The following is a 24,309-nucleotide window of genomic DNA, read 5'->3' as shown; positions in this document are numbered from 1 at the left end:
GCTGCCTTATTGAATTTTCCTTATTCTGATACTGCTGCAAATTCACATGCAGATTCATTTCAACCGTTATTCTGAGATTTATAGAGTGTGGAAGCTGCCAATCTCCGGTGCTTTCCAGACTAGATCATTCCAGTTCATCTTTCTACCAAGTCTCCAAAATTTGCTTATTAACAAGAGAATACTTATGAGAACTCAATAATCCTTTTGAAAATAATAATCAATGTGTACTCTCTTTTCAATCCTGACTGTCCATCTTATTTATTTGAAACTGTACCCAAGAATTTGGATATCAACAATTTTACTGATGCCCATCATGAGCCATTTCTCAAGATATCCAACATCTGCCTCTTAAGGAATAGCAAACACATCTGAGATGTTGTGCTTCCATCTTGCAATAACTTTGTGAAGATTTATTTTATATCCACAAATATCACTATATTCCTTTAGAGATTCTTCAGTGTTACTTTTTGAAGGTTTTTTTTCCTACTTTGGAAGGTAATTCTAACCAGGGGTTTTTTTGTAGCAGGAACTCCTTTGCATATTAGGCCACATACCCCTAATGTAGCCAATCCTCCAAGGGAACAAGAAGACAACATTGCATTTATATCCCCCCCTCCACTCCAAATCTCAGAGAGGTTCACAATCTCCTTTCCCTTCCTCCCCTACAACAGACACCCTGTGAGGTGGGTGGGGTGAGAGAGCTCTCACAGCAGCTGCTCTTTCAAGGACAACCTCTGTCAGAGCTATGGCTGACCCAAGACCATTCCAGCAGGTGCAAGTGGAGGAGTGGGGAATTAAGCCCGGTTCTCCCAGATAAGAGTCTGCACACTTAATCACTACACCAAACTGGCTCTCAGGGCTGTTAGAGCTTACAGGGCTCTTAGTACAGGGCCTACTGTAAGCTCCAGGAGGATTCGCTATCTCAGGGATATGTGGCCTAATATGCAAAGGAGTTCCTGCTACAAAAAAAACCCCTGGTTCTAACTATAATTTACATGTTGTACATCACTTTGATCGCTTTGGAAAACCATACAATAAAAATTATAAATAAATAGTGCTTTCTTGAATTTAAGGAACCGGTTATATGGCTCCTTGTACACTGGCCATCATGCGTGAAAAAAAGCATAAGAGAATATTAATTTAAATCCCTTTGCCTTCATCAACAATTGGTGGGAATACTGATTTGAAAGCGCAAACACATACTGAAGCTACAATGAATTTAATGAGTAAAAATTAGCAGAACTCTTCATGGAAATTTGGTTCCATGTAATTCTCAGTGTGTCACTGCTCAGAGACAAACTGGCTGCATGAGCAGGATCATTAAAGGTTACATGTAATGCACCATCTGCCCTGATCTAGGTAGCCCGGGCTAGCCTGATCTTATCAGACCTCGAAAGCTAAGCAAGGTTAACCCTGGTCAGCATTTGGAATGGAGACTGCTGAAGAATACCAGAGTCATGATGACATGGAGGTAGGCCAGGGGTGGCCAAACTACAGCTTGGGAGTCACATGTGGCTCTTTCATACACATTGTGTGGCTCTCAAAGACCCAATGCCCTGTTGGCTGGCTTGGAGAAGGCATTTATTGTTGGCTTGGAGAACACATTGAAAGTTGCTTTCTTTCCACCTCTCCCTCCCCCATCTTCCTTCCTTCCTTCATCTGACATTCATGTCTTGCAGCTTTCAAACATCTAGTGTTTAAGAACATAAGAGAAGCCCTGTTGGATCAGGCCAATGGCCCATCCAGTCCAACACTCTGTGTCACACAGTGGCCAAAAAAAAGGAGGTTCACAAGTGGGGCTAGAAGCCCTTCCACTTTGCCCCCCCAAGCACCAAGAATACAGAGCATCACTGCCCCAGACAGTTCCAATAATATGCTGCGGCTAATAGCCACTGATGGACCTCTGCTCCATATTTTTATCCAAACCCCTCTTGAAGCTGGCTATGCTTGTAGCCGCCACCACCTCCTGTGGCAGTGAATTCCGTATGTTAATCACCCTTTGAATGAAGAAGTACTTCCTTTTATCCATTTTAACCCTACTGCTCAGCAATTTCATTGAATGCCCACGAGTTCTTGTATTGTGAGAAAGAGAGAAAAGTACTTCTTTCTCTACTTTCTCCATCCAATGAATTTATTTATTCTATGTGGCTCTTATATTAAGCAAGTTTGGCCACTTGGAGGTAGGAAATGGCAAACCACCTCTGAACATCTTTTGCCTTGAGAACCCCACAGGGAAAGGGAAAGGGGAAGGGGAAGGGAAAGGGAAAGGGAAAGGGAAAGGGAAAGGGAAAGGGAAAGGGGAAGGGGAGGGGAAGGGGAAGGGGAAAGGGGAAGGGGAAAGAGAGAGGAGAGGAAGAGGAGAGGAGAGGAGAGGAGAGGAGAGGAGAGGAGAGGGAGGAGAGGAGAGGAGAGAGAGGAGAGGAGAGGAGAGGAGAGGAGAGGAGAGGAGAGGAGAGGAGAGGAGAGGAGAGGAGAGAGAGGAGAGGAGAGGAGAGGAGAGGAGAGGAGAGGAGAGGAGAGGAGAGGAGAGGAGAGGAGAGGAGAGAGAGGAGAGGAGAGGAGAGGAGAGGAGAGGAGAGGAGAGGAGAGGAAAGGAAAGGAAAGGAAAGGAAAGGAAGGAAAGGAAAGGAAAGGAAAGGAAAGGAAAGGAAAGGAAAGGAAAGGAAAGGAAAGGAAAGGAAAGGAAAGGAAAGGAAAGGAAAGGAAAGGAAAGGAAAGGAAAGGAAAGGAAAGGAAAGGAAAGGAAAGGAAAGGAAAGGAAAGGAAAGGAAACATCTGAAATTATAAAACCATTTTAGGAACCTGACTATACCATTCTGATATGCTAAATGAAATTTAAGTTATTTCTTAGCAGGAATAAAAAAAGCCATAGTGTTTCATTTATCTCAACTGTCACGATATTACTTGCTCTTAAGAAAAAAAAATAGTCTCTGGAGAGAAAAGTGAATCTGAAAGACTGATTCTTCTGGGAAGAAGGAAACATTTATTGGAGATATTTACCAAGTTTATTGGAACCAAAAATCTAACCAGAATAACTTTAGCTAACAGGATCAGGCTGTAAGTGATGTGATGTGAAAGACCTCAGTCTGAAATTCGGGAGAGCCACTGTTAATCTGAATAGGTAACATTGACCTTGGTAGAACAAAGGTCTACTGTAGTATAAGGCAGCTTCACGTGTCCTGAGAGAACAGAACAAAGGTTCTGATATCACACTATCAGTGCTGAACTGAATTGGACACAAAACATCATAGCATATATTTCCCTATGTGGCACCCAGGAATGGCACACAGCATATCTGATTGAGTAATACCTGATATATATCTTATTATTTCATTTGTTACCACGTAGAAGCCACAATAGTACCTTTTGTGTTGACCATTTTTGATGTGACCTCCAGCTTCTCTAAAGGTTCTGTTCCAATGTTTTCGAGTTAATGATGAGTTGTTTGGGTCTCTCCATTGTAGAGTTGGACGGAACACATTGGTGGTGATTTCATCCCCTGAGGAAGGCTGCAGCGTATGAGCAGACCTTACGAACACAAGTAAGATTCAAGTGAATAATGCATCCAACCTCCCTAATGCATTAAAGGCTATGTTATCTGTCTTGGTGTGCCACACTTTGCTCGCTCCTGATCTCTGCCCGCAGTATCGTTCAATCTTGGTAGTTGATAAGATAGGCTTCATGCTCACTTCTTACAAAATAAAAATCTGGCTGTGCTGCCCTCTTCTAATATGAACATAACACCCGGAAGGTGCATTTAAAGATTATCTGCTTCCCAAACAAAAAATTCTAAATACATATTTAGGATATAAAGTATGCTTACTGATGGAAAACACTATGAAATCTTCATTCAATTGTTTTCCAGTGGGAGGGGGCAAATCTTCACAGCAGAGATATTCCCAGTATCATGTTTCTCTCTTCCATAAGCACGGTTTTAAAACCTAGTAGTCAGAAACCAGTTTCTAACCACTGGATGCCCCTCCCACTACCTTAACCACAGTTAGGGAATTGGAAAACCAAGCTGTTTGCACTGAGCTTAAACAAGAGAGAGATAAAGTCGGGGCTTTTTTGCAGCAGGAACTCCTTTGCATATTAGGCCACATACCCCTGATGTAGCCAATCCTACAAGAGCTTATTGTAGGCTCTGTAAGAAGAGCCCTGTAAGCTCTTGGAGGATTGGCTACATCAGGATGTGTGGCCTCATATGCAAAGAGTTCCTGCTACAAAAAAAGCCCCTCGATGAAGTCAAGATGAGGATAGTGCCCTACTGAGTCGGCACCACCCCCCAGCAGCAGCAGCACACAGCTGAGCTTGTTTGACCCATCATTATTTCATATGAGCTGGATCCAGAGTGCTGCCCAGATGACTTATAGAGCTGGCCTTCATGGCCCTTGGGAGGAGCCATGGCCCAGTGGCAGAACATCTGCTTTGCATGCAGACAGTCCCAGTTTGACTCCCCGGCAACTCCAGCCAAAGGGATCAGGTAGGAGGCGATGTGAAAGACCTCTGCTTGAGATCCTGGAAAGCTGCTGCCAGTCTGAGAAGATGATACTGACTGGGATGGACTGATGGCCTGAGCCAGTATAAGGCAACTACACGTGATGCTCTCTCACAAAAGGCTTTTCAAAAGTGGGCTGTCATGCAGAACTGGGGGCTGCCGACAGATGTGCAGATGTCATTTCCTTAGAAACAAAGCAATTCTTAACCTGAAAAAAGAAAAACTCAAGCTTCCAATGAGCAAGGTTCCTGTTAAAGGAAGCATGGAACCGTAAACCCTGGAAATCTTTTTGGTCTTTAAAGTGCATCTGGATTCGAATTTTGCTCTTCTAACTGTGAACTAAAAAGGCTACTAACCGGAATTAAGCTTCCAACTTTCTTACCTTGGCAATGAAGTGCTAATCTGCAATCTAGGTAATGCTGGAATGACTTCCACTGTGCAACCGTTCGTTTTTATTCCTGGTAATTTATCCAGAAGGCAGTCACTGAAGACTCCAAAGGACCGAAGTATGATAACCTGCCACCAAGAGAGACGAGAGAGAGCACCTTCCATGATTTGGGTGACCAAGACTCCGGCGACTAATTTGGCCTTGTCTTATCACCCAGCTGCAAATATAGTTTATCTATAAATTGCCAAGTTTGTGAACAACATAGCTGTGTTTGACATTTTGAGGACATCAGTGGATAGAAGATGGAAGGCTAACAACTTCTAAGAACAAAAGAAGTGATGCTTTAAAAACAACAGTATGTATTTCAGAACAAAGGCTGAGTCCAGTGGCATCTTTAAGACCAATGAAGTTTTATTCCGGGTACAAACTTTCCTGTGCACACAAATAAAACTTGGTTGGTCTTAAAGGTTCCCCTGGACTCAAACCTTGCTCTGCTGCTTCAGACCAACACGACTCCCTGCCTGAGTCTATGAACAGTTATTTCAGTATGGGCTTCTGTGGGTCACAGCACACTCCAGTTTGGTGTAGTGGTTAAGCGCATGGGCTCTTTTCTGGAGAACTGGTTTGATTCCCCACTCGCACCTGTTGGAATGGCCTTGGGTCAGCCATAGCTCTTGTAGGAGTTCTCCTTGAAAGGGCAGCTTCTGTCAGAGCTCTCTCAGCCCACCTAGCTCAAAAGGTATCTGTTGTGAGGGGGAGGGAAGGTAAAGGAGATTGTGACCACTCTGAGACTCAGAGTATAGGGCGGGATATAAATACAATATCATCATCTTCTTCCATCAGACAGATATGTGATGGAAAATTACACAGGGGACATATGGAGGAGAGGAATCAGGCTTGGTATGAGTTATACTAACAAAAAAAATCTTATTGAAATAAACATTGGTAGTCTTAAAAGGTAGCACTAGATTTTTAAATATATATATTTATTTAAAGCAGTTCTATGATGCTTCCACCAAAACAGGGTCCCTATGGTGGCAAGCATCAAAACATTAAAACAGAATTTAAAATAAGGTATACATAAAATAAACAGTTTGTTCGAACATATACACAACACGTCCAGGGAGAAAGGCCAAAAAAGCAGTTATTGGGGGATGCCAAATATAATGGCTGTGATGGCTCACTTTGTTTCAGAGCAACACATCTTCTAACAGCTTCCCACATAGCTGCACTCCTTACTGCTTCCAGTGAAGGCGCATCAGGCTTCCTTCCTGATAAAGGGAGACAGACAATCTCCCTGAAGAGGGAGTCCACTGTTTTGGCACTGTGACCAAGAAAGCTCTTTCTGCCACCTGTCTAGCCTCAAATAGCTGGGGCACCCGAAGAAGGGACCCCCCAAAACAGGGGGCAAGCAGGTTCACGTAAGTCTTTAAAAGTCAATGCTAACATCTTGAATTGAGATTGGAAGCAATCTGGGAGCCAGTGAAGATGGAATAAGACTGAAGTGATATAGCCCCTACAACCCACTCCAGCCAGCTTTCTGCCCACAGCATTCTATACCAACTATAGTTTTCAGGCAGTTTTCAAGGGAAGCCCCAAACAGAATACAGTGCAGTAATCTAGTCTAGATGTCACCAGGGTCTGCACCATAATGGAAAAATCTTTCCCATGCAGAAAAGGACCGCTAGTCAGAGCTGGTGAAAGGCACCCCTGCCACCTGCTGCATCCCGCCAAGCTACAAACCAACCTGCTCCTTTAAGGGGAGTCAGTCCTATCCACACAAGAGATATCCCAAGTTCTGGGTCAGACCTTCAATTGCCCAGTAGGACCTCTGCTTTGTCTGCATTAAGTTCCAGTTTGTTAGCTCCCATCCATCTGGAAACTACCTCTAGGCACTGATTCATAATTCCCATACCCTGCCTGGGATCTGCTGGAAGCATGAGATAGAGCTGAGTGTCATCCACTTACTGGGGACAGCTCAGCCCATATCTCCAGATGACTTCTCCCAGTGGCTTTGCATAATACTGGAAGACATGGAAGACTAGATAGAACCTTGCTGGACACCATAGGCCACAGGCCAAGAAGCGGAGTTGAATGCTCCAGCACCATACTCTGAGACCTACCTTCATGGCAGGACTGTACCCACCACAGTGCTTCTCAGAACAGTCCCAAAAGCTGGCCTCCACAAGAATACCATGATTGATGGCATCAAAAGCCATGGAGAGGTCCAGGAGAATTAATAGGGTCACTCTTCCCTTTCCACCTTCTAGCACAGATCATCTACCAAGGCAACCAAAGCCATTTCAGTCACATAACCAGGCTTGAAACCAGAATGGAACAGATAAAAACAATCCACCTCATCCAAGTACCCCCAAAGTTGACAAGCCAACAATCATTCAGTCACCTAGCTCAAAAATAGTGCATCTGAGACTGGAGGGTAGCTATTCAGCTCTCCTGGATGCTCCACTGCCTGCTTCAAGGCAGTGGTAGAAGGTCGCTTTTATTTTGCTACCACAGACTAACATGACTACCCCCTTTGCTAGCAGCAGATAACCCTATTTATTCTTCAGTAGCCTAGGAATCAAGACAGGAGACTTCAGACAATGCCTAACACACCAGAGAGCGCAATCTAGTCTCCTTCCTAAATTAATCACAATGGCAAAGCCCATTTCCCATACCGGAGTCCCAGCACATCTATAAGCATCATTCTGGTTGAGGCAACCATCCAGGTTCTTCCATCTAAGCCTACTTCCACCACGAAGGAGACAATATACATTCTTCAAAAAAAGATAGCTATGATCAAATGTCTTCCTTTAAAAAAAAAAAATCTCCCCTTTTCTCTCAGTATGGCTCATGTTCCCTACTCTCTACCTCTCCCCTACTCTGACACAGATCCTGGTTTTCAGGCCTCATTTGTGACATTCAACAGCCAGTTTCCTTAGCACTACCCTTCCAGGAAGCCCCACCAAACAATGGGCACATCTACAAACCAACTGCCCTTTCATCAGACCCTCTCCAGCCTAGAAATAGCAGCTCCCAGCAGCCAAGAAGGTCAGAGCGCCTGCTCCGGCTGCAACACCACTGAGGATGTTCTCCGCAGCTGAGAATGAAACGTCTGGAAGGAAAACTTTCTCCAGTAGAACACGGCACTTGAGCCCGAAAGATTCTACAAACCCTAATGATGTTACCAGCCGTGAAAACCTGAAATCTTTTCTAATATTTCCCCACACAAAAATGGGGAAATAGCCAAAACAGATAAAGCAGACAGATGGAAATCTTCATCATGCCACTGTGGCCACATAGGAGAAAGTAATTTGAAAAGTATGATGGGAGTAAGGTTTTATTATGACCATTCTAATTCAAAAAGCCTTTTCAGGTAGATGCTGAGCTGATATAATTTAGTGCACCTTCTGGTGATGTCAGGGGTGTGTGGCATATACAAATAAGTTGTGCTAATGAGCTCCGGCACCTCTTTTTCTACAAAATGACCCCTGCTGGTTTCTGTCATGGAGTCCCACTCTAGACCCCCTGATTCTCAGGCTCCCAGCAACACCTGCTCTCCCACTGGTCCATGTCTCCAGCATAACTTGGACATATGAACACACGCACAATGCTGTCTTGTATAGAATCAGACCCTTGGTCCATCATGCTCAATACCGTCTACTTAGACTGGCAGTGGAACTCCAGGGTCTCAGGCAGAGGTCTTTCACATTGTCTACTGCCTGGTCTTTTAAAAAAAAAACACCGGAAATGCAGGGGCTTGAACTTGGGACCTTCTGCATGCAAAGCAGAAGCTCTACCACTGATCCATGGCCTCTTCCCTTTTGATATCAGGACCCCAAGCCTCCTCCTTGAATTATCTTTCATTCCCTTTCCCTCTCTAATCTAGTTCCATGCTCTCCAAAGACACACACACACAGGGCTTCTTTTTGTAGCAGGAGCTCCTTTGCATATTAGGCCACACACCCGATGTAGCCAATCCTCCTGGAACTTACAGTAGGCCCTGTACTAAAAGCCCTGTAAGCTCTTGGAGGATGGACTACATCAGGGGTGTGTGGCCTAATATGCAAAGGAGCTCCTGCTACAAAGAAAGCCCTTCATACACCCAACTCTCTAGCCATGAGGAAGACATCTTAATTGCCAAAGATTTTAGTAAAGGTTGGATTAAGACTTGCTCAAGCTGATATACGAAGCATTTTTATTTTGACTTTTGGGGTATTTTTGTTGCTGCCTTTGAAATGCCGTTTCTGTTTTGCCTTCAATTTAATCATTTGTGCTTAATAAATAAAGTTAACCTTTTCAGAACAATGGGCTCATTCTCTCAAGGGGAAAATGCCTTCCCCTGTTCAAGAGTCCCGACAAAGGGCTGGGCTCTGGCAGCAGACCCCTGACTGACTTGCTAGAAAACAAACTAGCTAAAAAGAAAATTAAAATTAATCCTTGCCAGGGTGGAGGGGGAGGATAAGCCTCTTGTTTTCATAGTTTTGATTGATACACAACAGCTTTAGAGAAGAGAAGAGCAGGATTTTTTAACAAAAGAAGTCCTTTCATTTAAATTTCATAGTCAATTAGTTCAGCTCAATAGTCTGTTGTCAAGATCATTTACACAGTCCCGACTTGAAGGAATACTGTGTACAGTTTTTAACAACAGGTAATAAAAAAGGCACAGTAGGCAATTTATGGCTACTTTTTCCTTCACAGGCACCTCCTGTAGCCAGCCAGAATCACAGCAAAGAAAACAATAGTTAGGGAGCTTTGCGGGGGGAGGAGGTGGGGAGACAGTCATTCAGGAAACACATAACATTGGTGCAAGCTTTCCAAAGTCGACTAATCTCACTCTTCAGGAACCATCAGAAAACAGCAAAAGCAATATTTACCGTTGATCGTGATTTGCCCTGCAGACTGAGGGACACCACAAGCGTCACAGGGTAAAGGCCAGACTCCGCAGGGAGGGAGAGTGCTGCAGGAAGAGATTCGAACTCAACTCCAGTTGTCAGAAGCCCCTGGGAGAGATGGAAGACAGATGTATAAGAATTACACTCAGCCGAATAAAGCTAAGTACTTATGTGGAACAAAGTAGGAGTCAAGTGTACCTTTAAGATCAACAAAGTTTTATTCAGAACGTAAAGCTTTCGAAAGCTTATGTTCTGAATAAAACGTTGCTGGTCTTAAAGGTGCACTCGACTCCTACTTTGCTCTACTGCTTCAGACCAACACGGCCGCCCACTTGGATCTATCTACAAATATGGAAGACAAGGCATGAAAGAAAACCGATGGTGATATGATCAGTGGTAGCTTATACCGTCAAAAGTTTTCATTGTTCATTGCTGCAGCCTAGTAATTCTCAAGTTTTGGGCACCCCCATTTAAGAAGATAAAGACAAGCTGGAACAAGTCCAAAGGAAGGCAACAAAGATGGTGAGTGGTGAGAAGACCAAATCCTACGATGAAAGGCAGAAGGGGCTGGGTATGTTTAGCTTGGAGAGGAGACGACAGAGAGGTGATATGATCACCACCTTCAAGTACTTGAAAGGGTGCCATATAGAGGATAGTGCAGAGTCCTTTTCTATGGCCCCAGAACGTCAGACCGGAATGAACAGTTTGAAATTAAATCAGAAGAGTTTTCGACTAAACATCAGGAAGAACTTCCGGACAGTTAGAGTGGATCCTCAGTGGAACAGGGCTTCCTCGGGAGGTGGTGGGCTCGCCTTCCTTGGAGGTTTTTAAACAGAGGCTGGATGGCCACCTGACAGCAATGCTGATTCTTTTTTCCCCCCAATTTAATTTTATTGAATTTTTAAACTTAACTAACATAAAACATAGGTGGTATCAATGGTGATTCCGTGAATTAGGCAGATCATAAGAAGGTCAGGAAGGGGATGTGGGGGAGAGGTATTTCTGAAGTCCCTGCATTGTGCAAGGGGTTAGACTAGATGACCCTGGGTCCTTCCAACTCTATGAATCTGTGATTCTAATATGCTGACAATAACCAACTATATATTTCTCTATACGCCTCATCTCCCACCCCCCAACCCAGATGCTGTAGAGGTCCTGAACCACTGCCTGATTGCTTCCCTTCAACAGTTAAGGATGAACAAAATGAACCTGAATCATCACAAGAAGGAGATGAAGTCACTGAGAATGCTAAGGTCTTGAAGGGATAACACACTTTCTACATCCAATGGGGTCCAACACATACTTGCTGATTCCGTTAAAGGTGCAGGGATTTTATGGGACTACACATTTTTAACAAAGAAACAAGTTACTGTAGCTGCAAAAAAAATGTTTTTTCCGCATTCCTACCTCAATCCAGCTGGTCTGGCCATCTGGATCCAAGCCATGATATAATCGAAGCTACCGGAATGCACTCTACATGGGTTTGCCCTAAAAGTCAACTTGGAAAGTCTGGTTGGTACAAAACGCCGCAACTCAGTTACTATCCAGAGCTAGGCAGAGTACACACATTGCACCAATTCTGTAGTTACTTCATTCCCTATCTGGGTTCTAGATTTACACATATAGACGATCCTCTTCACGTGTCTGCCCTGACTCAGGGACCAGTTTGGGTAACACTGCCTGTTTCGTGTTGACTCCATAGTGATGAAGGCTGATCTCTGAAGGGGAAACCGAAATGAAAATCTGATGGGAAAGCTGAGACATTTATTGTCAGCTTCCTCCCTCCTGTCCTGTGGGGGGCTTTCTGTTTTAGGGATTTAATCTGAACAGAGATGGATCTAAACAGAAGAGGGGTCTACCGCTACTGTGATTAAACTGAAGAAAGAAGCTAAATTGTAATATCTGGTGGCTTCCGAATGGTTTGGGAAGCTGTAAAGTATCTTTAAGATGACTGCTGATATCTCAAAACAATGACGATGCTGTCGCCGATGATCTTGGGACTCACGAAGCAAGCACCCAGGCAAGACTGCAAATTTCTTTATGTGATACCTTATTGTCCTACCTTTGAGATGGTATTGCATCTGACTTTAATTTTCTTGGAGAAAACCAACAGGTTCTGTGCCTAATTTAACGTTCAGGCTCCACTGTACTTTACTTACAGTGGACTGGGGGGGGGGGGGGGCAGTGACATCTTCCCCTATATCCATAGCATAATATGGTCCCATACTTGGGGGGAGGGGGGTTCAGCAACCTGTGACTTAACTCTCTTCCTCAGTCTCTTTCTCCCTTTTTCCCTGCACTATCTGCAGGTGTAGTGGTTAAGTGTACAGACTCTTATCTGGGAGAACCGGGTTTGATTATCCACTCCTCCAATTGCAGCTAAGGGAATGGCCTTCGGTCAGCCATAGCTCTGGTAAGAGTTGTCCTTGAAAGGGCAGCTGCTGTAAAAGCTCTTTCAGCCCTACCTACCTCATAGGGTGTCTGTTGTAGGGAAGGGGAGAAGGTAAAGGAGACTGTGACCCCTCTGAGATTTAGAGTATAGGGCGGGACATAAATCCAGTATATCCCTTTGCATTCTATCTCTCCTTTCTGTTCAGTGTCTTGTTCCCTCCAGCAATTCTTCTCTCTGGATCAGTCTCTCCCTCTCTCTCCTGAACCCCCCCCCCTTTTTTTATCTCATCCAGCCAAACCTGGCTGAAAACTCTCCCTTGCTTACCCCCCCATCCCTTCCATTCTTCTGATGCAGGCACCCTCCTTCCCTGACAAAACTTAAATCGTCCTGCTTCAAACACAAGTCCCTTTCCCCTGCTTCTCTCTCTCTCTGCCATCTGTCAGTTTGCTCCCTTTTCCTCTTACACTCTGAAATTCCTACGCTTCTCCCTCCTCTGGGGGTGGCGGGTGGGGAGGGGGACTGTGCCTACAACCACAAACAGGAGTGCTCTACGGAATTAGCCATGGGCAAGACGTATCTGAATATTGCAGCTGTCTGCGCTCAGAATTTTTGTGTCAGATGCGGCCTGCTTCTTCACTCAATTTCACCCACTTTCCCTCCTTTCTACAATCTTCCTCACATATGGCTTTTGTATAAGTCCCATGATCCCCAGCAAAGGGTTGGGGGGGGCAGGTTTGGGAGGGGGTCCAAATGAGAACCCTCCTTCCTTTTTCACCAGCCGAAAAGTTGGTTGGATATAATCCACGCTGATTGAATTGTATTTTTTTTTAATTTGCCTCTTGCCTTTCTCCATCCTCCTTTTTTTGTAGGCAATAATTGATCTTATCATTTAGAACCTTTTTTTCCTTCTTATTACACAGCATTGTTCCCAAGATGTGTTTTTGCATATCCAGACCTAACCTCTCAAAACCAGTTGGGGGGAAGTGCTTGAGAAAGGGACCTACATGTTTTGTAAAACAAGAGACAAAGAGAGGTGTTTTGCCATTGACTGCCTCTCCTGGAGCCAGTTTGGTGTAGTGGTTCTTATCTGGGAAAACTGGGTTTGAGTCCCCACTCTTCCACATGCACCTGCTGGAATGGCCTTGGGTCAGTCATAGCTCAGAAGAGTCCTTGAAAGGGCAGCTTCTGGGAGAGCCCTCTCAGCCCTACCCACCTCACAGGGTGTTTGTTGTGAGGGAGGAAGGTAAAGGAGGTTGTGAGTCACTCTGAGATTCGAAGTGGAGAGTGGGATACAAATCCAATGTCTTTTTCTTCTTCATAGAATCAAAGAGTTGGAAGGGACCTCCAGGGTCATCTAGTCCAACCCCCTGCACAATGCAGGAAACTCACAAACACCTCCCCCTAAATTCACAGGATCTTCATTGCTGTCACATGGCCATCTAGCCTCTGTTTAAAAACCTCCAAGGAAGAAGAGGAGCTGCTTCTTCTTCTTCTTCTTCTTCTTCTTCGTCGTCGTCCTTGATGGCCCCCCCATCTAAGTCCTCATTAAGGTCCACCCGATGTTGCTTCAGAGATCTGACAAGACTGTGCTAACCTGGGCCAGCACAGCTTTCAAAAAAAATAGGCAAGATACATTCTTTTCTGCTAGCCCCTCACAATATTCAGGCTGCTGAATTCAAAACCCTGTTGGGTTGTCTTCAAGGGTAACATTGTGCAGAGCCCATTGCAGCGCTCTAGCTGTGAAACTACAAAAGTATGCATCACTGAAACCTGAAATTTCAAACAGCCACGCTTGGTCCACCAGCAACCTAAGGCTCCGCCGACGTTGCATCATCCCCAACAAGAGAATCTGATCCCTCCGAAGCATCAGTCTGTCCAAAGAGGCCACACTCCCCACTGCTGTGGCAAATAATCCAAAACAATTCTACCAGCCTATCTGATCGCCAAGAACTTTCTTTTCCAGGGAAGCACAAAACATCTCAACACGTTCTGCAGATTAACATTGGACAGGGTGCCATGAGGCAAGAACCACGATGCAAGGGGCGAAGAAAACTGGTCTAATTATTCACATGCTATTTGACAGGGAAGAAATTAACTTTTCGCTCTGGGTAGCTCATGAGACAATAAACCACAGCTAAATAACTTTCAAGCACAACATGAGTCGTAAAGGTTTATGGGACAAACGCTCGCTTATTAACCAATTTTGTTCTCTGCATAACTCAGAATTAACCACCTCCCCGTCCACCCCCCCATTGCATCTGATCAGTTCTGTGCTGTAATCACACACAATGGCCCACTAAAAACAACAACACTTTATGTATTCTGTATCTCTTTGTCTTAATAATGTCCGTCTAAGATGGAACGTGAAATATGAGGAAGATTAAAAATTCCTTTAAGGAATCTGTGGAAAAAATGAACAAGAATTCTAGCTCATTAGAAGTTTCTTAAAAAGACTTCTTTCCTACTCACATGAATCTGGACTGGACTGGACCATTCCTTTTCAGTCATAACATGTGATTAGAGTGTCGGACTAGGATCTGGGAGACCCAGGTTCAAATCTCCACTCTGCTATGCATGCTTGCTGGTTAACCTTGGGCCAGTCACACACTCTCAGCCCAACCTACCCAGGGCTTTTTTTTAAAGCAGGAATGCACAGGAACGCAGTTCCAGCTGGCTTGGCATCAGGGGGTGTGGAACAAATCCAGGCGCTCTAATTCATCGTTCCCTCAGAAGTCAGACTGGTGATGGAAAGTTACAGCAAGTCGCAGCCAACTTAAGGCAACCCTGAAAAGTTTTCAGGGCAAGAGACAAGCAGAGGTGGTTTGACATTGCCAGCTTCTGCATAGAAACCTGGACTTCACTTGTGGTCTCCCATCCAACTACTAACCAGGACCCACCCAAATTAGCTTCCAAGATCAAGCTAGCCTGGGGGATCCAGGTCAGGGCAAGAGAGATTAGAATCATAGAGTTGGAAGGGATCTCCCGGGATCAACCCCCTGCACAATGCAGGAAACTCACAAATACCTCCCCCTAAATTCACAGGATCTTCATTGCTGCCAGATGGCCATCTAGCCTATGTTTAAAAACCGCCAAGGAAGGAGAGCCCACCACCTCCTGAGGAAGCTTGTTCTACTGAGGAACCGCTCTAAACTCACAAATACCTCCCCCTAACTTCACAGGATCCTCATTGCTGTCAGATGGCCATCTAGCCTCTGTTTAAAAACCGCCAAGGAAGGAGAGCCCACCACCTCCTGAGGAAGCCTTGATGCTTGGCTTCCTCATGAAAAGGGAATCATAGAATCATAGAGTCGGAAGGGACCTCCACGGTCATCTAGTCCAACCCCCTGCACAATTCAGGAAACTCACAAATACCTCCCCCTAAATTCACAGGATCTTCATTGCTGCCAGATGGCCATCTAGCCTCTGTTTAAAAACCGCCAAGGAAGGAGAGCCCGCCACCTCCTGAGGAAGCCTTGATGCTTGGCTTCCTCATGAAAAGGGAATCATAGAATCAAAGAGTCGGAAGGGACCTCCAGGGTCATCTAGTCCAACCCCCTGCACAATGCAGGAAACTCACAAACACCTCCCCCTAAATTCACAGGATCCTCATTGCTGTCAGATGGCCATCTAGCCTCTGTTTAAAAACCACCAAGGAAGGAGAGCCCGCCACCTCCTGAGGAAGCCTGTTCCACTGAGGAACCGCTCTAAACTCACAAACACCTCCCCCAAAATTCACAGGATCTTCATTGCTGCCAGATGACCTCTAGCCTCTGTTTAAAAACTGCCAAGGAAGGAGAGCCCACCACCTCCTGAGGAAGCCTGAGATTCAGGAGGTCTGCCACGGCCTGCCTCTGCATAGCGACCCTGGACTTCCTTGGTGGTTTCCCATCCAAGTACTAACTGGAGCCAACCTGCTTAGCTTTTGAGATCAGATGAGACTGTGCTAGCCTGGGCTATCCGGGTCAGGGCTCGCAGGATCACAGCAGTAAAAGATGTGTCAGTTTGGCCAGATTTTAGGCGTTCAGGTGCTTTTTTTCCCCACCCCAGTTTTAACAGATCCAAAATTATCAGCCGTGTTCAGTTTCTAATCTATGCAGGTCACAGGAGGCTTCAGCAGAAGGAAGCAATGACAACAAGATAATTGCCAGTGACAAAGCAATCCGCTACAGAAATAGCTGATTGCATTTAAAGAGGGTGTCCTAAAGAGAGAGGGGAAAACAAAAAAAAACTGATTCCTTGAAGCAACACTAAATGCTTTGGGGAAATAAAAAAAAAAAACCAAAATACCATTTTCAGCGACACTGGTTTAACTCATTTTGCAGAATTATGTGCCTATGGAAAAAAAAACACATTCTCCTCCAAAAACCCATCTACTTCAGCTGTATGATCCTGTGGGGAAATCATCATGATGAAAGTATGACATCACAAATCATTTCCTTGAAAACACAATTATAACAGTGGCACTGTAACTTCATTCAAGGTGCAATAAGAGGAAATGAGATGCCGTTTTAGGTTTCCCCCTCAGTCTGAAAATTTGCATAAAAATAAAATCTACCCAATCTGCTAAACAGGCTATGGCTTTTCAGAGAATAAGGACTTTTACCTTCATGTTCTTTTTTTGTCATGGCAACATTTAATTTTAGATTCTCAGTGCTAAATGAATGGTATGAAGAATGTACATTTAAGGTACATATGATTCCTAGCCACCATTCCATTAAAAATGGGATGAACTTGGACTGTTGCCCTATTTCAGGGGTCATTTTGTAGAAAAAGAGGTGACAGAAGTCATCATCACAACTCATTTGCATCTGCCACACACCCTTGACATCACCGGAAGGTGGACTAAATTATATCAGCTCAGCATCCACCGGAAAATGCTTCTTGAATTATAACTGTCATAATTAAACCTTACTCCCATCATACGTTTTAAATTACTTTCTCCTATGTGGCCACAGTGGCATGATGAAGATTTCCATCTGTCTGCTTTCTATGTTTTTTGGGGGAAATATTATAAAGTTTGTCAAAAATTTAAGAGGTCAGCAAAATTCACACGGGGGGGGGGGGGGGGGGTTTGAACAATGGAACCCAGAAGCAAGTATTTTTGGGGGGGAGGGGGAGTAAGAAAGCACAATAAAATTTAGAGGTTCCGGAGCTCCGCTCCTGAGACCGCCTGCCCTTAACGAGGCCTGCCCTATCCTAGTTAATTGGCTCTTCCTTCTTGACGAATTTCACTGTGTAGCAAAAGATGTTCTCAACTAACAGTACTGGCTGCTCATTTATGCCAAGTGATTTCAAAGCAGTAGATTGTGTTACATTAATAGGCCATTGGAAATTTGCTGGGTGTACATCAAGGTCACCAGACATTAGTTTGGGAGTCAGTACAGCGAAGGGCACTGCAAAATGCAAGCTGGAAGAGATGATGACGTTCGGACAAGTAGCTCATGTCTAGAACAAATCAAGCCTGAATCCTCCTCAGAAACTAAAATGACTAAGGTTATCATCCTTTGGCCACAGTATGAAAAGACAAGAGTCACTGGTGGGGGGGGGGACTCCAATAATGCTAGGAAAAGTCATAGGCAGTAGGAAAAGAGGAAGACCCAACTCTATCCCCAAGGAGATCTGCCTGTCCCCCTTCTGTTGCCATCTTCCACCAACGGATGAAGACTTTTTTTTTTCCATTTGGCATTCCCTCAGTGATCCCTCCTTCCTCCCCAATGTTTTAACTGTTCGCATTTTTTGGTATTTAAACCTATTTTAAGCTTATTTAGCTTGTTTTAACAATATATTTGTGTGCTGGTTTTAATGGTTTTTAAGATATTTTAATCTGAAGGTTTTAATTTAGTAGCTGCCTCATTGCTGCTATTGTGAGCAAGAGACCCCTAATTTCAGTTATATACTGACATTGAAATCACCCATTTGGTTGCCAGGGTGCCTGGAGATTCAACTCACACACATCTGCTGTGAAACATAGGTTTTATCTACCATTTTATAAGAGACTTGTGTGAATACTAACAGCCTCAGTGTTACAACAGCACTCTATATCTCTGGAAGAGTGCTAGCCAGAGGTACAGATGGGTTTCCAGCCGCTCCGTGTGTGCACCATCTCGGCTGCTGCAATGGAAGAAGTTGTGCCGCCAGGAACTGTCCGGGCAAGCGGTTTCCAGCCTTGACTGTGAAAGACATGTTGGTAGGCTAACATCATCAGCGACCATCTCCCTGCAGTGCCAGACTCCATGACAGAAGCGAGAGGCTCGCATACTCAGCAGATGTTACATCAACATAAGGAAATCGAGCTCAGCTTAGGCGTGGACCCTGCCAGACCGTCCAAGTCCTTGTCAAATGGAACTTTAGACAATGGACGGTGTTAGCAAGAAGAGCAAAAGAGGAAGACCAGCTTCACCTAGAGCCAGAGTTCTTTGTATAAATCGGGTGTCACCTTAGGTATCAATTTGGACCTCTATTGTCACCTTTAGATAAGTTTGGATAGCTTGTTTAATCACCTCCACCCAATACCTCCACCCATGCCTTCACCCATGCCATACCCTAACTGTCATTCTGGAGCCTCCCCTTTTCCTGAGGTTACACCATGTGACACTGCATCATGCCCCATCTGACCCAGTGTCATAATCCTTTTGCCCTCCTACCCCCTAAGGGCTTAAGGAGGACCTTATAAGCTCTGACCCTACATCCCACACATGTGCATCTGACAGTACCACATACTCCGCTGTTAGATACACCCCCGATACCTGATCAGTTGAGCGTCCATCCCCCATCTCCTTTTTCATCCCCACTGGAGCCTTCCTTGAAGACTACGATAGGTAATCATTACCTTGTTTGTCAAGCCTTGTGTTTACCCGTCTATTTCAACCCTATCTTTATTAGGACTGTATGTGTGTTGTGTGTCTTTATACTTTTGTATGTTTGCCTTTATTCTATAATAAAACCCCTTGATTATTATATTATATTGCCTCATTATTGGGTAACTTCCAAAGCAGACGCCTTCTGAAAGGCTGATTGCCCTCCACTCTAAATTCCCCCAAATCCTATTTTTAGGGCAATTGGCTTAACACTATGAAGGCAGAACAATGAGGTAAAAATCTTATTTATAATGAATAAGTAGTAATGACAGATCCAGGTGCCACTGGATTCTAACTTTATTCCAGTAGTAATAATAATCCATATAGCAGCAAAACGTGCAAATCATATACAACAGAACAAAAGAATATGTCTCAAATAGAAATGGCTCACAGCTTTGTACTGATTTAGAGAAAGCTAAAACAAATATCTTTTTAAAAACGCATTAAAAACCAATAAAGATGGTTCAGCAAAGTCACCACTGATTGCTGTGTGAGGAACAAGAATAATCACTAACCTCCTTCAGCAGAATTTGGCAAGATTTTGCCCACACTGCCCTCTGCTGAATAGAATCTTTGGAATTAAACCCAACGTTTGGTCAAAAACTAATCAAGATTCCCATTTACCAAGGATGTAAAACGTACCATATTTTCCACACGAAGTTCAAAAGGCATTGGATTATACACCATCAACTGAACTTCACAGACATCTCCCTGGACCCACTGAAAATCTATATTGAAAGAAGACGATAAACAGAAGGTTAGTTTCACAACACAAGGGGGAAACACAGAACTCTAAACAAAAACAGAGCTGTTCTGTATGATCATGCATTTCAGCAGAGACATTATCTCTCTAAAATCTCAATCCTGCGATCAGCATCCTCAAACCAATCCCCCACCCCCAAGAAAGCCTATTTAAATATCAAAAAGGGCAGAAGGCCTATTTAAATATCAAAAAGGGCAACACATATGCTTTTTGAGCATGTGTAAGTGTTTTCTGCCTTCAGGAAACTTTCCAGGTAAAACAGCAATCATCCTAACATGCACAGTGTATGGCCTCAAACTTCTGTTATCTCCATCGTAGCACATGTTGTTTGTTCACACTGCACTGTGAAGACTTGCTGACATACCACAGCAGCAGCGGACACCCACTGAAGTTGCAGGAGGGGAGCAACATCACCCTGCTGTCGCCTGCATATCTAAGAGGCCCTTAGATTGCTTGTGCTTGCTGGTCATGTACCATCATCCGAGGTTTCATTCCAAAGGTGAATCATGGCTGTTGATCTAAAATTTATACCGTGTCCCAGAAAAGTCTGAGAAAAGCAGCCATGTGAACAAGGAGGACAGTCGTGCCGGATCACAGAGCCGCCCTCCAGAATGAAAATGCCTTGCTTCCAAGTTCCTGTTGGGCACGCACTTCTGTTTGCCTCCTGTATGCAACCTGGACATTTTGTGGGGCTCGGTAGCTTTCTGCAGTATATTCAGACAGGTTGAGTTAAAGGAGAAGATGTTACAGAAGCACAGGCAAATAAAGAATCAGAGGTGGACTGATTCATGGAGGAGTGGCCCATCAAGGTCCACTAGCCACAATGATTAAAGGCAATCTCCAAATTCAGAGGCAAACCAGTGAATACCGGTGAATATCAGGGGTGGATCTTGGCCTCCATGGCCAATTGGTTGGCCCTCTAGGGCAGAGGTCCCCAATCCCCGGGCCGTGGACCGGTACCAGTCCGTGGCCTGTTAGCAACCAGGCGTGAGTTGTATAATTATTTCATTATATATTACAATGTAAGAAGAAGATGAGAAGCCCCGTGGCACAGAGTGGTAAAGCTGCAGTACTGCAGTCTGAACTCTCTGCTCATGACCTGAGTTTGATCCCAGCAGAAGTTAGCTCAGGCTGACTCAGCCTTCCATCCTTTCAAGGCCGTAAAATGAGGACCCAGCTTGCTGGAGGGAGAGTGTAGATGACTGGGGAAGGCAATGGCAAACCACCCCGTAAAAAGTCTGCCATGAAAACGTTGTGAAAGCAACGTCACCCCAGAGTCGGAAGCGACTGGTGCTTGCACAGAGGACTGCCTTTTTTAAAGATGACATTGGATTTATATCCCACCCTCCACTCCGAATCTCAGAGTGGCTTATGATCTCCTTTATCTTCCTCCCCCACAACAGACACCCTGTAAGGTAGGTGAGGCTGAGAGAGCTCTCCCAGAAGCTGCCCTTTCAGGGACAACTCCTGCGAGAGCTATGGTGACCCATGGCCATTCCAGCAGCTGCAAGTGGAAGAGCGAGGAATCAAACCCTATTCGCTCAGATAAGAGTCTGCACACTTAACCACTGCAACAAACTAACAGAAATAAAGTGCACCATTGTGTCATCCCGAAACCATCATCCACCCCCCCCCCCCCGGTCTGTGAAAAAATTGTCTTCCACAAAACCGGTCCCTGGTGCCAAAAAGGTTGTGGACCTCTGCTCTAGGGCAACGAGGTGGCCATGATGTGAAACAACATGGTGAACTAAATGGGCCACTATTCTGATCCAGAAGAACACCTCTTTATGTTTTTAGATAATTACTTACCATGCTTTGATCATCTCCAAGCACAGGACATTAAGGAGAGAAATTAGACTTGGATTTGAGAGGCCTGGGTGCAAACTCTAGTACTGCTATTAAATTCTTGAAAAGCTTTAAGCAAGTTGTTGTCTTTCCCATCACTTCCATAGGATATGCATCCAAAAGGCGTGTCCCCTTTCGAAGGTTTCAGTAAATATTTACCCCTAAGACCAATTTACTTATTCATAGCCAGCCTTTCCCAGTGACAATCAAGGTGAATTACAAAACATAAAACAATGCAATCAGGAAGTCCAAAATAACTGGATCAGGAGTGGCCAAACTTGCTTAACATAAGAGCCACAGGACATCTTCTGGATGGAACAAAAATGCATCTATAGACCGCTGCTTTTATTCTTATTCTTATTTTGTTATTAATTATGGTTTTAACTTATTTGTAAATGTTTTTAAACCAAACTTATGTAAATTATAATGTTGTGAGCCGCCCTGAGACACTTCGGTGAGAAGGGCGGGATATAAGTCTAAATAGGAAGGAAGGAAGGAAGGAAGGAAGGAAGGAAGGAAGGAAGGAAGGAAGGAAGGAAGGAAGGAAGGAAGGAAGGAAGGAAGGAAGGAAGGAAGGAAGGAAGGAAGGAAGGAAAATAGATGGGTGAAGAGGGAGAAAGAAAGCAACTTCAGTTTTAAATGTGTTCTTCAAGCCGCTGGCTGGCTTAGCTTGGAGAAGTGATTTAAAGAGACAAATGCCTTCTCCAAGCTGGCCGACTGGGTGGTGGGGGCTTTGACAGCCACACAATATGTGTACAAGAGCCACATGTGGTTCCCAGGCAGTGTTCCCTCTAAACTGAGTTAGCATGAGCTAGCTCACAGATTTTTAGCCTCCAGCTCATACCTTTTTTGTCTTAGCTCAGGAAAAATGGCCCCAGAGCACAATAATTTATGCAGTAGCTCACAACTTTAATACAGGGACCTCGCAAAGTAGAGTTTTTGCTCACAAGACTCTGCAGCTTAGAGGGAACATTGCTCCCAAACCACAGTTTGGCCACCCCTGATCTATATAATCACTGTAACTGGACTAGGATTACAAAATTACAAAATTAGAGAACACCGTGAAGGAAAAACCATATAGGTCATGACATAAGCAAGAGGATGAACTTGAGAGTTCCAGTTCAATCACCAGCTGAGCATACTGCTTCACTGAAGGTTAGCTGGGAATTTAGTGGCTGAGGTGTTGATTGAACCGGAAACCCCCCCACCCATCCCCAGCTTATCCTCTCACCTACCATCTGATGTGGTCACAAGGCCAAACAGGACCAAATGCTTCCTTTATAATAATAAAAGGATCCACCAGTTATTTGTGTGGCAGGCACAGCTCCACAGAAAATAATGCTAGAGACCTCAAAACTGGCCAGATGCTTCAGGATGAAAAGAATCACAACTTCCTGGCCTCCGTAGTCCCCAGAAACCCCCTCCTCCCTGGCTTTTACACTGGAAACCATGGTTGTCTGTGGCAGGCAGGGAGAGTGCGGGTATAATGCTACAGTCCACTCTCCGAAGGAGGCCTTTTTCCTCTCCAGAGGAACTGATCTCTGCAGTATGAACAACAATTGCAATTCCAGGAGATCTCCAGACTCCACCTGGAGGATGGCACGCCTAGCAGAGCTGCTTATTCAGTATTCAAACTACTGTACATAAGAACATGAGAAGAGCCCTGCTGGATCAGACCAGTGGTCCTTATAGTCCAGCATCCTGTCTCACACAGTGGCCAACCAGTTCCTCTGGGGGGCAAATAAGAACATGAGAAGAGCCCTGCTGGATCAAACCACTGGTCCATCTAGTCCAACATCCTGTCTCACACAGAGGCCAGCCAGCTCCTCTGGAGGGCCAACAGCAAGGCATGGAGGCTGAGGCCTTCCCTTGATGTTACCTCCTGGCTCTGGGATTCTGAAAATTAATGCCTCTGAATGTGGAGGTTCCCCTCAGTCACCATGGCTAGTACCCAATGATAGACTTATCTTCCATAAATCTATCTAATCCCTTAATAAAGTTGTTTATTCCTGTGGCCATCACTACTACTACTACTACTACTATTTTCCTACTGTAAAATATCATGAGTGAAGTGGGCACTTGTTTGCATTACTGATATAACAACAACAATAATGGCACACAATGCAGGGCCGGTGTAGAATCCGCTGAGAAAAATATATATCAAGTACTTTGGATATTATAAACACACTATAACATTTCTAAGTGTTATTATTCTTGCAGATCCAGAGTGATGCATTGGTTGGAAGTGTGAGCCTGCGATCTAGGAGACCCGGATTCAAGTCACAGATTTCTCATGAAGCTTGCTAGGTGACCTGGAACCAGTCACTAATACTTAGCTTCATCTACCTCACAGGGTTGTTGTGAGCATTAAATGGAAAGAGGTAAAAGCATGTATGACTGCCCTGAATTTGTGGAGGAAGGACAGAATAAAAACGCATTCAATAGATCACAATTATTGACTGGACCTTCATAAATATGCTGGAGTTTAGCACAGTTACCTGTCTGTCAGCTAGATTCAAGTCCGAGAGGCAATTTACATTCCACGTTTACAAAGGCATATTATCTAATCAAACATAGAATTTTATATTAATTGCAAAAACTAATCAGTGCTGCGAATACATCTTGCTTCCCCCTTTGAATTTTGGAATTTCCCCAATTATTGGTCATCTGC

At 44.5% G+C, this 24,309-nt stretch overlaps 1 protein-coding gene across 1 annotated transcript in view; it reads right to left on the bottom strand.

Moving 5' to 3' along the window:
- Positions 1–24,309, bottom strand: part of TRAPPC9 (trafficking protein particle complex subunit 9) — a 567,308-nt gene that overhangs the window by 487,349 nt on the left and 55,650 nt on the right. The window contains 7 exon segments of the mRNA XM_060243197.1: positions 3,364–3,475; positions 3,477–3,528; positions 4,881–4,996; positions 4,998–5,014; positions 9,764–9,802; positions 9,805–9,889; positions 19,673–19,758. Coding sequence (XP_060099180.1) covers positions 3,364–3,475; positions 3,477–3,528; positions 4,881–4,996; positions 4,998–5,014; positions 9,764–9,802; positions 9,805–9,889; positions 19,673–19,758 — 507 coding nt within the window.

This window comes from Heteronotia binoei, chromosome 7 (assembly GCF_032191835.1).
Source record: "Heteronotia binoei isolate CCM8104 ecotype False Entrance Well chromosome 7, APGP_CSIRO_Hbin_v1, whole genome shotgun sequence".
In the NCBI taxonomy this organism is placed as follows: domain Eukaryota; kingdom Metazoa; phylum Chordata; class Lepidosauria; order Squamata; family Gekkonidae; genus Heteronotia; species Heteronotia binoei.
This window is presented reverse-complemented; position numbering and strand designations above follow the sequence as displayed.